General features: G+C 33.6%; 1 protein-coding gene across 1 annotated transcript in view; it reads left to right on the top strand.

The window, feature by feature from the left end:
- LOC129760050 (protein sickie-like) overlaps positions 1-12,372 on the top strand; it is a 40,195-nt gene extending 27,823 nt beyond the window's left edge. Inside the window, exons 3-6 of the mRNA XM_055757628.1 lie at positions 8,592-8,675; positions 10,240-10,368; positions 10,437-10,878; positions 11,120-12,372. Of these exons, the coding sequence (XP_055613603.1) occupies positions 8,592-8,675; positions 10,240-10,368; positions 10,437-10,878; positions 11,120-12,117 (1,653 nt within the window). The 3' untranslated portion in view covers positions 12,118-12,372. The remainder of the gene's footprint in view (positions 1-8,591; positions 8,676-10,239; positions 10,369-10,436; positions 10,879-11,119) is intronic.
- The last annotated feature ends 3,732 nt before the right edge of the window (positions 12,373-16,104 follow it).

Below are 16,104 nucleotides of genomic sequence, written 5' to 3'. Positions count from 1 at the left end.
TTTGACGTACGTTTCGTCGTCCATTACCACGCAGTCAAACCTCGTCAGCATCGTCGTGTACAGCCTCCGGGATCGCGCTTTGGCCGTCGTATTTTGTTTATCATCGCGATTTGGAGTCACTACCTTCTTGTGAGTCGATAGTCCGGCTCGTTTTTTGGCTCGATGCACGGTTGTAGACGATACACCCAGCTTATTTGCGGCATCTCGGAGAGAGAGGTTAGGGTTTCGCTTGAAACTACCGGTAACTCTCTTTGTCGTCTCAGCGGCTTCCGGTTTTCGATTTCCCTCCGATCCAGACTTTCTGGCTATCGACAAACGTTCCCCAAACACTTAAATTACATTTCTAACAGTTGATTTGGCAACTTTTAGAGATTTTTCCAGCTTTGCGTGCGAGTAGCTCGGATTTTCGCGATGCGCGAGCAAAATTTTGATACGCTGCTCTTCTTCCTTGGACGGTATTTTGACAACTGAAGAGTGAATTCCAAAATCAAAATAGGAGCAACATAACAACAAAATATAACCTCTCATTTAAGCAATCTTGTTTGAAAAAAATGAACCTTTCTGTTAAGATCCAACACCTGGTTGTTATGATAATATGAATCGTTTTTCATGTTAAAGAAAATCTTTATTCCGAATTATTTAATGCGACGACAAAATCTGTCAATTACGGCTGATCATCGTATATCGGTCGTTCCACGGATTTTTTTGCGAATTTTCGTACACATATGTATAAATATAAATACAAGTCTCTCTTTTTGTCGTAATAAAATCATGCAATGCATTTAAATACGATAAATGATATGCATGGGCCGCACATTGTAGTGGCAGATATACAAAAATGAGTTTAAATAACATTCTATACGATATAGTTAATCTGTAAAATACAACTTCTGGTTATCTGGGCAATCCGGTATGAGTGTAAGTGACAAAAAAATCGAGTTAATTTGGTTGAAATGACTATTTAAAATACAGCATAAAACCAAAATTATGTGCTTAGCTGTGCAACGATTGGCATATCATCCTCTAAAGGTTTTAAAAATGTTTTAAGGAGTTTATAAAACTTGACTTTTAGTTGTAACCAAGCTGCCTTAGAGGTTCGTAAAAGACTCAAATTGTTACTTGGGGAGCTTAATGTTTTTATTCCAAAGTCGGGGATGACATCTTTAAATTAGATCCCGAAACGATCGAACGTCCCATCATTGGACTGAAAAAAACGAATTGTTTATACCGGTGATCGTCTATTGGGACATTATATCGTGTTCTCTTCATCAGAATCGAGCATGTTTGTTGAACCCTAATACTCCTTGTTGAGAAAACTCCAACTACCGGTTGGTGTCGAACTGTTTGTAAACAAACTCCAGTCTTTTGGACAGACCGATGTTGATGGGCAAAGAATAACAATAAATTTACTACAAAAAACGGAGTTATGAGTTGGGAAAAAAACAACAGCTGAACTCGAGGGGGAGCAGGTTCGAATAACAATTTTCGGCCGCTGCTTCATTCTAATGATGGTCTCACTATTTATACGTATTTACCATGCAACTCGCACAAGTGTTTCATCAAAATATTCGGGACGTGACTCTGACGTTTGTTGGTTACGACTAAATTGTGGTCCAATTTAAGCGTATTTGTATACGTTCGGAACACTGGCAATAATAGCCGATTGTTTTGTTACTGCTTCGAACGGACCTATCAATTGATTGACAGAAACGATTCAGTTGTTTTACCAGCTGCCGAAAAACAATCATACATTCTTAGTAACTAGTTCGGAGGGTTTTTTTTCAGTGGCATCGGCTTCTGACAGAAAATGACGGGGTTGACAGTTTGGTTAATTCATATGCACCTACCTAAAGGTTCTTTTTAAGTCAGGAACACTTGTTGAAAAAAGAATTACAGTCACCGGATGCGTTCTATGTAACATCGCTCGTATTGATTATAGTTTTTTTTTGAAGACTTAACTTACTTGACACAAAAAAAGAACTTTAGACAAGGACTTTCTCGTAACTACACACATTTCAACACACAACCAATTTTCAGTTTCTTCTCAATGCTTCATTTATTCCTGCCAACTGCCAGATGTTTCTATTCCTTCGATCCTCTGAATTGTTCCTTTCCGAGTGCTTACACCATTCAATTTTTAACAACCGGAGCTCCCGACCGTTATGAAAAAAAAACTCGAAAAGAAAAGCGCTCAATGTCATTAAATTTAAGGCTTCAACGTTGCATTTCCTTTGCTTTTTCTCACGCCAGCATGATAAAAATTTCACAGACACCCGAAGTTGTTACGCTCCTTGCCATCGAAAGGCCTACTAGATCGACCCGGGATCGGCTGTTTTTTTTTTCATGTTTCTAGTTCCTTTCTTCATTGATCTTTTTGACAGCTGCGGACAGATGCTGCCATATTTTGCTGGCAGCAACAGTTGGCTGGCCCGCTTGCTTTGGTTGCTATTTTGTGACCTGTGTAAATCGGCGGGTGGAAAAAAATTACAGGAAATTGTCTCCTTACAAGACTTCGTTTACGCTTCGTGATCTAAGCATCTAGGATGGCAACCGGAAGCTTTCTGGACGCCCTGTGAGGTCTTTCCGGATGATGTATGATTTATTTCTAAAAATTTCTAAAAAAACAGCTGTGAGACTCCTTAAAAAACACAATTCAAATAACTTGAATTTCTTGAACAGATTCAGATTTCAGATTCAGATTTCAGATTCAGATTTCAGATTCAGATTTCAGATTTCAGATTCAGATTTCAGATTCAGATTTCAGATTCAGATTTCAGATTCAGATTTCAGATTCAGATTTCAGATTCAGATTTCAGATTCAGATTTCAGATTCAGATTTCAGATTTAGATTTCAGATTCAGATTTCAGATTCAGATTTCAGATTCAGATTTCAGATTCAGATTTCAGATTCAGATTTCAGATTCAGATTTCAGATTCAGATTTCAGATTCAGATTTCAGATTCAGATTTCAGATTCAGATTTCAGATTCAGATTTCAGATTCAGATTTCAGATTCAGATTTCAGATTCAGATTTCAGATTCAGATTTCAGATTCAGATTTCAGATTCAGATTTCAGATTCAGATTTCAGATTCAGATTTCAGATTCAGATTTCAGATTCAGATTTCAGATTCAGATTTCAGATTCAGATTTCAGATTCAGATTTCAGATTCAGATTTCAGATTCAGATTTCAGATTCAGATTTCAGATTCAGATTTCAGATTCAGATTTCAGATTTAGATTTCAGATTCAGATTTCAGATTCAGATTTCGATTCAGATTTCAGATTTCAATTGAGATTTCAGATTTAAATTTATGATTCTGATTTCAAATTCAGAATACGGATTAAGCTTTCAGATACAGATTGCAGATTTTGAAATGAGATTAAAAATTTTTGTGTTTAGCTCAGATTTTTTGTTTCAAAACGGGTTGGTTTTTAATTTGAGCATCAGAAAGGGAGTTCGATTCAGCCCTTAGTTTTATTATCAATGCTCCCCTATTTCTGATTTTTTTTTTTCACGGATGATGAGGAAGAGACATAATATTTATCATTATTGATCCCTCAGTTATGATGACAACATAATCAAGCCTTTCCTTTCTTCCAAAATTTTTGATTGAGCTTATATCGATGACAGTGAGTTAACCGAACCGCGATCGTTCAAATTCAACGAATTGTGTTATTCAATCTGCGGGGTGTCGGGAAATTCAATCCCTTCTCCGGGTTAGTTCGAGTGCATGTCATAAGCTCTCCTCATCTAATCCACTTCCAATGATAAGACTGTGAAACTGAGCCCGCTGAAAGAAATACGAAACCGAGCCATAAATTTGTGTTGCTCTGAAATGTAAAAGGGAAAACTTGGTTTGTATCATAAATTAATGGTGGTAAAGTGCTGGATTTGTGTGCTTTAAAAGAAAACCTGCACAAAATTTATTTGTGATAAATAAAACACAACACTTGTTTTTCTTTTTAAATTATAAATTGATAAGCTTTGGTTCTAAACTGGACCTGATTTTCATTTCAAGAATCAAGTAGGCCGTGACCAAGGTTGCCGAAAAAAAATCTGTGTTTTTTTTCAAAAAAAAAAAAAAATTCTGACTTTCTGTGATTTTGCCCAAATATTTTGTGATGGTGTTCTGTGATGGAATCAGCGTTATTTTTTTGAAAAGTCACGAAGAAATGAGTCTTTTTCATATTTCACTTTAGACAAATTTATTAACATTACCAATCTTGGCATGTTTTTCAAAAATAAAGTAAGAAATCCAAAATTTAGTTGGACATAAAATTTATAGTTCATCAAATACGTACAAAATAATAAAAAATGTGCAATTTTTGTGTTCCGTTACACAGGTTCTGCAATGAAAATTTGTTCAAAATTCTGTGGGACTATAGATTTTTCTCTGATCTCGGCAACCTTGCTTAGGACTGAGAGCGCGAAGCACATGGCTTCTGATTGACAGTGATTTTTTAAACATAAAACCATTCAACGCTTGCCGCGATCGTTTCGGTAAACAAAGCCCGATGAGCAATGCGCAATGACGCATGGAAAGAAAAGCTGATCATTGAGAGTTTTTTACGGTTGTTTACCTTCCATCCCTTCGAGCATCGTCAACGGTTGACTTACGGATGAATGAGTAAGTGGTTAGGAAGGTTCCTATCTCTCAAGCCTAAACTCTTCGACGCCCAGCTGTCTGCGGCTCCGATTCGCAAAAGGTGATTTGAGGGTAAGCAGGAAAATTGAAAGAAAACGACAGTTTATTGAAAGCATGAAAAAATCCGGTACGTCCCATTTCTGACATTTGTGTATGCATGTTTTTGGTTGCGGTTGCGGGTGTGTCACTTTTGCGAGGCCTACTACTTGGGTTTGCCTGAAGAGCTCTATGCAAATTCAAAATAAACCACTCCATGGCGACACTCCCCGGCTTTCATGGGTTGCTTCTCGTTTAGTTTTTTTTGCTCCCTTTCTCTCTTTTTATACTGGTATGTCAACATCTTTTGTGATGCTATTCTATGCAACTGCGGTTTCTTTTTCAAAAGGTCTACTTTGTCCAATTTTAATCCATTGAGTTTAAACCTTGTTACGGTATGAATCCAACTTTAAAAAAAAATTAAAATATATTTTTGATGAGTTTCTATCTTACAACTAGAGTTAGATTTTTTCGTGACCGTCTCCTAACCTGAGCCTTCCTTTGATTTAAATTTTTCTATCTATCAATTCCCTGCGCTAAGCCTATGCCGTTTGATGTTTTTTGTTCGCCTACTGGGCTTTGTTCTGTTTGGACCTGGTGATTTATCTGCTTCAGGAGCAGCTGATCCATAAAAAATGGGTTACTTGGATCTTTGCCGGAAGATAGTTGTCATCCAGTAAAAAACATGACACCCCAAGGGCATCTGGAGCACTCAATTAAACGGGCCATTAGATTCAAATCAAGTTCAAAGGGTGCCAGTTTGACAATCCGTTGAATCTCTCTAATTTCTCAATAACCGATAATTCCAATTGTATGGTTTTAAAAACTCGTTACGAAACTTAATAATAATTTGTGAACAATGTTCTTCTAAAATATATTTTCACGTTATAAAAAGTCGAAGAAAAAAAAAATCATCAGAAAAAAACTGTAGATCAGGTTAAAAGAAATCCCCATAATGCATAAGTACTCGATTCAATGTATAATTTAGGAAACCTTCCTTTATCGTCAATCTCATGCTCCTACTGCAGAAAGAAATGGTTCAAATAATTATAGAAATATTCTTATTGATATATGTCCCATCCCATACCAAGTTTGGATCCATTTGCTTGGTAAATTTGTTAATCGAGTAATGGAAAAACATGTTAGAAAGTCGCATTAACTTTTTCTATCTCTCCATTGGATGGAGAGGTGAGTGCTTAATGTTCATTGAAATATTTCTTGTACTCAAATACCATTTGATGCAAAATTTTGCTTTATTTGCTCGATTAATTCTCTAGTTATGAATGATTGAATAGAAACCCTTCCCTAATTTATAACTCTCCGCTGAAAGAAAGGAGGAGCCTCAATTTATCATACAATTATTTCCCGTATTCAAATACCCTGACATGTCAAATTTGGTTCCATTTGCTAGATAAGTTCTCGAGTGATGAAAAAAAATTTAAGATAAAGTTTTGAATTGATTCAGGTTAAAAAAAAAACAACTTGTTCCTTATTAATTTAATCTTAAAATTTTTACAGTAGAAAACTTTTCTCGCTAGATATAATTCAAATAATTCCTGTCCTTGTCCAGGAAACAAAAATAAAATACCTTCTACTGAACCTCATTAGCCCGCTCCTTGAATTATTCATATCATTAGCTCATTCACGAGAAGTTTCAAGCGATTGTATGTACCTAGTAGGCAATGATTTCTCTACCCCATTCAACGAACATGTTTCAATGTGCATAGGTAGTCAGAATGTTACCCAGCCTACCGAGATGGGAATTTCGAGGACCCATTCAATGTTTTCGCTGCTAATTGTTCCCGATCAATGCACTTGCTTGTGATTATCGTGAAGCAAATAAATACATGGGAATACACTATTGCAGGGCCGTAGGAAGAACCGGCTCATGGGGGGGGGGTTTTGGTGACAAAATTTTTCCTTTAACATTTTTGCTTGAAGAATGCATACATAAGGAATAGTTAAAAAAATAAAAGTTTTATTTTATTTAGGTTTGAGTTTTTTACATTCAAAGTGAGGAATTTATTCTAGTTTTCGAAAACAAGATCTAGAAGTTGCTGATTGGCCAAGAAGTTAAAAAAGATTCATTCCAAAGAAAAACTTTTTATATTTACTTAAATTAGAAAGTAGTAAGCTAATTCTTTTCACGCATGATCATTTGAGGCATTGGTAAAAAATTATCAAATATTTAGAAATGAAAGTAAGAGATTAAGTTTGCGGTTCAAATCAGATTTATTTTCTTCTTGATTAAAATTAAAGATTTTAATTCGAACCTTTTTTTAAGAAGAATCTGAAATATTAATAATGTTAAACAAAAAACCAGTAAAATATGTTTTCAGTTGAATTTTAACTTGAAAATAAAATACAAGTTCTTTGGCCTCATGAAATTATCTTTGATGATTTATTTCGTGATTATAATCCTGTGAAAAAAAATTTAAAAATTGTATTTTAAATTTGTGATATCTTCTGGTTTGTTTTCCAAATTGACTCTGATTAAATATAAAATTTTTATTTTTAATTCAGAATCAAAATTTTGAAACTGTGATCGTTTGTAATTTAAATCCTCAATGAAATGCTCACATTATTATTTTAATTTTGATTTTAAATCTGAACTTCGAGTTGAATCTGAGTTTTTAATTTTGATTCCGAATCTGAGTATTGCCTTTTGAACACGAGTTCGAAATCTAGATTGCGAATTTGAAAACGATTTTTGAAATCTAAGCTCTAGATAATAATTTTCACCAATTTTGAGAAAAAAAGGAAATTTTGTTCAGAATTTTCAACCAGATTTTTTTTTTTGAATTCTGAATTTTTGACTTTAAATGTGAATTCATTCTTCAGTTATTTATTCGAAATTGAACTTGTGAATCTGAATGAAAATTGCGAATGATGAAACTGTTTAAGATTTTTCAATTCTGGATCAACATTATGAAACTTTCTTTAGTTCGAATTCCACATGAGAAATAAAGTAAAAAATTCAAATCTCAAAAATGGTTTGAAATTTTAAATACTTTCTCTTAATATTCCAAAATGATGAGTTTCGAATATAGAAGTATGAAATCCAAAATCGAGATTCGAATCAGGATTTTTGCGCAATGATGATCCAAACTGAATTTCAGTAACAATAAACCGGATACAGAATCCGAACTCTCATAACAGACATTGAGTTTTATTTTTTGCCAATATCCGCTAATATCAAAATTTTCAATCAAAGATCATGAATAAAAACACTTAACTTTTGTGTATCGAAATACAACAGTCAATTTCAAATCATATATTGAGCTTTCAAAAAACGTTCATATAATTTTGTTAAAATTTATTAAAAAAAAACCTAAAATGCAAAATACATCATTTTCGTGACTTAATTTTAATTTTTTGTTTTATTTTGCAAATCAAGTGTAAAAAATCTGGCATAATCTGAGTGATTTGGCAAGTTTAGTCTTATCCCATTTGAATAGAAAATTCGGGATGAAATTTCTATCAACAAGTTAGAAATTTTAAGAAAAACTGAAGTATGATTGACCTGGGATAAGACTTTAAGGTTTTGTCTTTATTTCTGAAAAGATATTGTTACTCTTGTATAATTTTAGTCGATCATCAAAATTTTATTGGGAATTCGTAATTTTGAGTATAGAGAAGAACATATTGCTTGGCATTTTTGGACCCTCATGGGGGGGGGGTTTAACCCCCAAAACCCCCCCCGTTCCTACGGCCATGCACTATTGTATGAGGTAATTCTTTATCGTTCGCTGCACCTTCAAATTTGTGATAATCGTTTACAAACTACTTACCTGGGAATTATTTGTTGAAGCTATATTGAATCCCCATTCTACATTGTTTATGTTTTTTTGTTTCTTCTGTAAGTGTTTGTGAATTAATTTATTTTCTATATTTTTATATCATTTCAGACACATATGGTAGCGGCCTTTGAACAAAGTTTAGCCAGCATGTCGCAGAAGCTTGAAAAATTAACACTATCGAAGGATAATAAGGTAAAATAAGTGTCAATTTAATTAAAATTCAAACAAAGACAAAAATGACAAAAAAATGACAAAAATGACAAAAATGACAAAAATGACAAAAATGACAAAAATGACAAAAATGACAAAAATGACAAAAATGACAAAAATGACAAAAATGACAAAAATGACAAAAATGACAAAAATGACAAAAATGACAAAAATGACAAAAATGACAAAAATGACAAAAATGACAAAAATGACAAAAATGACAAAAATGACAAAAATGACAAAAATGACAAAAATGACAAAAATGACAAAAATGACAAAAATGACAAAAATGACAAAAATGACAAAAATGACAAAAATGACAAAAATGACAAAAATGACAAAAATGACAAAAATGACAAAAATGACAAAAATGACAAAAATGACAAAAATGACAAAAATGACAAAAATGACAAAAATGACAAAAATGACAAAAATGACAAAAATGACAAAAATGACAAAAATGACAAAAATGACAAAAAATTACAAAAATTACAGAAATCACAAAAATGACAAAAATTACAAAAATTACAAAAATGACAAAAATGACAAAAATTACAAAAATTACAAAAATTACAAAAATTACAAAAATTACAAAAATTACAAAAATTACAAAAATTACAAAAATTACAAAAATTACAAAAATTACAAAAATTACAAAAATTACAAAAATTACAAAAATTACAAAAATTACAAAAATTACAAAAATTACAAAAATTACAAAAATTACAAAAATTACAAAAATTACAAAAATTACAAAAATTACAAAAATTACAAAAATTACAAAAATTACAAAAATTACAAAAATTACAAAAATTTACAAAAATTACAAAAATTACAAAAATTACAAAAATTACAAAAATTACAAAAATTACAAAAATTACAAAAATTACAAAAATTACAAAAATTACAAAAATTACAAAAATTACAAAAATTACAAAAATTACAAAAATTACAAAAATTACAAAAATTACAAAAATTACAAAAATTACAAAAATTACAAAAATTACAACAATTACAAAAATTACAAAAATTACAAAAATTACAAAAATTACAAAAATTACAAAAATTACAAAAATTACAAAAATTACAAAAATTACAAAAATTACAAAAATTACAAAAATTACAAAAATTACAAAAATTACGTAAACGACAAAAATGACAAAAATTACATAAATGACGAAAATTACAAAAATTACAAAAATTACAAAAATTACAAAAATTACAAAAATTACAAAAATTACAAAAATTACAAAAATTACAAAAATTATAAAATTTACAAAATACAAAAATTACAAAGATTACAAAAATTACAAAAAATACAAAAGTTACAAAAGTTACAAAAATGACAAAAATGACAAAAATGACAAAAATGACAAAAATGACGAAAATGACAAAAATGACAAAAATAACAAAAATGACAAAAATCGTTGAAAACTTTTTAGGAATCCATATTTTATAATCAGAATAAAAAATCCAAAACTTTTTTTCATTGTTCCTTACAAGTCAAAAAGATTGTTTTACTACTTTTGCTTTATACGATTCACAGGACACGGAAATACAAGAAATGCGTCAAACGATCGAACTTCTCCGCCAACAATCGGCAGGAATCGCTGCAACGCAACTTCTGGCCCTCAGCTCAACCCAAGGAGCGACGTCAGGTGGAAATACCACTAAGGTTAGTAAGAGATGATTTTTCATCTAGTGTATCCGCTTGTACTAAAATATTCGTTTTATTTCTTCCAGAACGTTCCTCCACCCCCGTCCAACACCAGCGGGCCAGCGCACGAAGAAATGCGCCGTCATCACAGTTCGGATTCGATGCACTCGATCACCGTCATGGGCCATGAGCCACTTTCGGGCCATGGACAAAGTCAGGGAGGAGGAGGCCAATACCACAGTCAGAAAAAGAAGGGTGGCCTGCGCCATTCGCTTCAGCGGGCCTTCTCCAGGAATAACAAAAATTCCGGAGGCCATAAAAACGCGCCTCGCCCCATCAGCCAAAGTTCCAATCCGGATTTCGCCGAGCGCGAAATGATGTTACTAATCGGAGGCAGTGGCGGCCAATATTCAAACGGAACCAGCAGGGAAAACGTGTCCGTCAGTCCATCAGCGTACGCGGGACCCCCCTCACTGTCGCCGACCAGCAAATGCAGTTCCACCAGCTCCAGCAGCCCGGACCAAAACGGTAGGAACTCTAGAAATAATATGCGCGCTGCATTGGAAAAATGTCGAACTTTATAATCTAAGAATGCATGTAAGCACTTACTTAGGCAGAAACTGCGGAGAATCCGTGCACTCATGGTGGATACATAGATTTGGATCAAAACATGAAACATATTTTTACTTTTATTTATGAAATTTGTTAGTTTTAACCCATTTTAAATAAAAAAAATTACTGAAAAATGGCATTCTTTTATGTTCCGCAGGAGACCAACACATCACGTACGATCGGGACGGCAACCCTGTGGTGGAGCATCTGGTCAAACAGCTACGCGAAAAGGATCTGGTGCTGACCGACATCCGCCTGGAAGCTCTGACTACGGCCTCGCAGGTGGAATCCCTCAAGGATACGGTGATGCGGATGCGCCAGGAAATGATCTCCCTGAAGCAGAACAATGATCGGCTCCAGCAGATGGTGGTGCGTCGATCAATGACCGGAAGCGATGTCTCGCTGGGTGGTTCCTGCAGTAGTCCCACGGAAAGTGAACCTCGTCGATACAGTGCAACGGCCGAATATCTCAGCAATAGACCACCGATGGAGCTGCCTTTGAATCTGGACGAAGGAGATGAAGATTGTGAGCCACCTCCACCGGCTCCGGAACCGCTGAGTCCAGCATTCATTGCCGACATGTCACCGGGCCTCGAACGATCGCCACCGATTCTGGACGAGATCATGGCACTTTCAGCCGATACGGCACTAGAATCGAACATCGAGGGCAAGAAAATTGCCATTGCTGTCTACTTGGGGCAGATGGAACTGTTTGGCCGTTATCTGGAGGAGATGAACGAATCGGGAAAAGGCCGGGAAAAACCAGGTCGAATTAAACAGAACGAGTTTACGATTGCTTTCACCTTTGTTTGTAGCAAAACGAGCTGGCCAAGTCTGGATTACATCGTGAGGAGAAGCTTCAACGACTTTCTTGAACGTGTCGATCCTGCCGGCAATTTGGGACTGACCACGGAGTCTATCTCCAGCTATCACTTGGGCGAGGCAACCCGTGCTCCTGAGGTCCATCTGCCGGAGCTGCTACCCTGTGGCTACACCGTCGGAAACGTGGACACCCTGTACATTTGCCTGCGGGGAGTCAGCAATGTGGCCATCGACAATTTGATCATCAAAAATATGGTGCTCCGATACAAATCGTCCGCCGTCGTCGATCCGAGACGTAATCGAACTTCACAAGGCTCTGCTGACAACAACTGAGGCGTGCCGTTGCGAATTGCAGGCAGTTCGTGAAACCAATGCAAACTAAAATGTTCTCCTATTAGCTGGAGCTTTCAATAGTGCTTAGAATTAAACGATAGTTACGTCCGAGTAGTAAATTATTCCTTGTTTGTTTCACTCTCCTTTTCTACTTAAATAGCCAGATCAGTCAACGAAATAGGTGATATTATTTTGCGATGTATAACACTTTCGAGACATTGTATTTTTCCGGGAAAAAAAATCAAAAATAAAAAGTGCCTGAATAAAAGTTTTATTCCAAACAATATTAGTATCATTTAGAGAAATTAAGCTTCAATATTATCACATTTGTTTCATTTATTCTTTAACTCAGAAATGAGCAACCCGCGGCTAACGAAGCTTATCTCAAATGAAACTTATTTCAAGAGTTTTTTCTACGATAGATTTTTTTTATTAACCATTTTAATAACAATCAATCAACTTTAAGACTAATCTAATTGCTAATTATACAACTCTAGTGATCTATTAGAAAGTGCTGGGATATCATACATTTTGTTTATACATAAGTTATATCATTTCAAAAACAAATCCTAACAGATTTTTAAGTATACATATATCAAAGAAATGTCTGAATAGCAAACTGTTATCCCATCAAATATCTCTCAAATGTTTTTTTTTAAACAAAATATACTATCATTTTTATAATTCACCATATTTAAAGCAATAACTTCCCGAATGAGAAACAAATGTGCGCTTTCATTACATGAATTTTCATCTATTTTTTTTTTTTCATAGTGTGTCTTCTGGGTCATCTAGGCTCAAACCAATACGATTCTTTATAACATTTTCTACCCAATTCAAAACGAGACGTGACTTTTCACAATATTTAATCCTATGAACATTGATGTCATCTTGTTGACAAATGATCTTTAAAAAGAAGTCACAGAATTTTCCGTGGATTCTGAGAAAAGTATGGTGGTTTGACGTAGTTGAATATCTAGGAAGCAAATTAGCGTAATATAATTATTTTGTGTTCTATTAATATACAGTACATCTAGTTCAACACAACACAGCGTTTATTGAAATTTGTTTCAAAATTATCCTTGTTTTTTTTAAGAACATTTACTTGAATCTCGTTCAATACAGGAGAAAAAACGCATCAATCAGATTCGCGCATGGCGGGGAAGGCTGAATCTTAGGGGGCTGATATGTTTTTTTTAATAAACTTTACGTTTAAATCCGAATTTGAAAAATTAGAACTCAATGCGGCTGAGAAAATTTAAACATGTATTAAATATGGAAATATTAGATACTGGAAGAAAGCATAAGCGAGAATATAAGAATATGTTTTGGAACAATAAGTCAATAGATATAAAAAAACCATTCCATATTTGTTTGTTTTTAAATGATGATCAAGCTTTTGACTAAATTTTAACAAATCCATGTTTTCAAATTTTTTTAAATTTAGCTACCTTTCTTTGAAGCAATAAATAGCTTTAAAACCTTATCGATCATATGAATAACAAATTTGCTTCGATATGATTGAAGAGCGAATGCGTCACATCTCTATTTCAGGAATACCGTATGTGTATTCACTGAATTGTGGTGGCTAATATAGTAAAAATATATCCTTGTTAACTATCCGTTAACTTTAGAAGACTATGATTTTCCACAGTGTATTCCCGATAGCACTGGATATCAGGGACCAAAATAATAAACATTACTCAAGCTGCGATAATCTTTATAAAATAAAAAATAAAAGAAAAATACTTAACTTCGTTCCACGGCCCGTTCCTTCGGATATGTTCAAAAATTGGAAGTCGTAACCATGGTTTCCAGCATGGTCTCCAATTTTCATTCAATCATTTGAATCTAGACTGCTTTGGAAGTGCACAATCGAATAACTTTTTTTTCCGCCAAATGAAAACTTCTAAGTTTCAGGTTGCTATGAAAGTCAGTAACCAAAACATTCAGACCGGTCCGCATAACAGTCAAATGAAAGAAATTTTTTTTCGATTGAAAATCATCGCTTTCATTTTCATGCCTTGCTGAAAATCTTCGAATAAGTAGATTATTAGTCTAAATATACAAATTAATAGGACGTTTTTAACAGAATCAAGCTATAAAAATTGCAAAAAAAAATATATTTTTTTTAAATATTAGAATATTTAGTTGCTTTCAAATCGCTTCCTCTTACTTAAATAAAAAGATATAAATATTTAATGAATTTAGAGCTCTTGGCTTAGTTCCCTTTTAAAATAATTTATAATCACAAAAAAACTAGATTGAAAAAAAAATTACATAAAAATAACAATTTTCATTTCCGTTTGAAATTGAAGATCTCGATTTTCATTTGAAAATCATCAGGTGCACTTTGAAAATCATTAACGTCATCATCATTCGAAACACCGAGGCATTTCAACTGAAATCATCGTAAGCAAACTAACAGTAGCATGCTTTGGCCTTTCATTTGAAATATTTTTCTGTTGTGAATGTGAAAATTGGAGACGCTGGTTTCCAGCATATATTGACACTGTAGCGGCTACAGTGTAGCCCCTGCTGTTTCCCGCTATGTTTTGGTTCTGGTTCTGGTTCTTTTCAGTGACGTGAACGGATAGTAACGGCGTAACAGCCCATTTTCTGCCCACTGTGGACAATTTACACCATAATTTTCTTCACATTTTATCATTTTCACAAATCAAAACAAATTTTCACGAGACGAAAAAAAAAACGCGTCCGTCACCGGCAAGTCGACGCCTGCTCCTCTGAAAAAAAAACCTTATATTTAGATAGTTAAGTCATTATTTTTCATATCAACTATATTATCAAGCAAAGTTTAAATTGTATAACGAAGTTTAATATTTCTGTTCTTGATTTATATCGGAGATACGGAAAGTTTTTTAATTAAGACTGGTTGAATGATATTAGATTTCTTATCGATATGACTCGGCGAAATTCTGCTGACAAAAACAATATTTGTGAATAATTTTGTGATTCAACCCAAAAAGTTGTAACGATTACACAGGGGAACAGCACTTTTGGTGCCAATGTTTCAATAACTGATTTTGTATGATTTTGGCGTCCTAAATTCAAAACATTTCACAGTTTTCGTCTATCACTTCTAGTTTCGGTTATATGGCGGGTGGAAATTATTAAATTTCTCAGTTTCGGGTACAATCGATCTTTCAAAAATGATAAACCACTAAACCAAAAGCTGTTTTTCAATCAATAAACTACCCTCGCATTCAATCAAGGACTCAGATATTGCCATGGTTTTCTTGTATCAGAGATATAACGCTGTCAAAAAATTGAATTCTGCAATTCAATGAAATTACAAAAAAATAAGATAACAACTTCTTCTGACATCAATAAAGTAAGTTATTGAATGTTGGAAATTTAAGATTTTAATTTATTCAACAGCATTGTTGAAGACTGCGAAATAATTTAACTTTCGGGATTATTAATATCAAATATTCCATTCAATTTTCATTTTAAATATAGTCAAAATTGCCGTAACAAAAAGAAAACATCCATAACATTCTCCTCAGAATTCAAAATTACTTGCAGTCTTTAGGGAAGTTGATCATTGAGTCAATGAGTATTTGTATTTCACATTGTTGTCAAAATTGAATAACTTATTTTTTACCTATGTTCCAAAGATATCTCGTAAACTTGAGCTTACCAAACTTCTTATTGAATAACGGGATTTTGCGCCCCTGAATGATTCAAAATCAGTTCTAATAACCCTTGCACCTTAGGAAAATAAGAATTATGTCTTGTTTTATGAATGATGCTATTTTCAGAAATTTCTTAGCAAAATATGCCAAACGTTGAATAAATTTAGTGATTTAACTGCAAAATTAGCAATCCACATTACCAAAGACAAAAGATTTTCACGATTCAGCCTAAAAAAGTCTATCCAAGAAGAAAAAAACTAATGAAATCTGTAAAAAATTTCCAGAATCAAAAATGTGTACTGTAACATTGACAAATCTGGTTAAAAATCCG

Source organism: Uranotaenia lowii, unplaced genomic scaffold (assembly GCF_029784155.1).
Source record: "Uranotaenia lowii strain MFRU-FL unplaced genomic scaffold, ASM2978415v1 HiC_scaffold_39, whole genome shotgun sequence".
Lineage (NCBI taxonomy): Eukaryota > Metazoa > Arthropoda > Insecta > Diptera > Culicidae > Uranotaenia > Uranotaenia lowii.
This window is presented reverse-complemented; position numbering and strand designations above follow the sequence as displayed.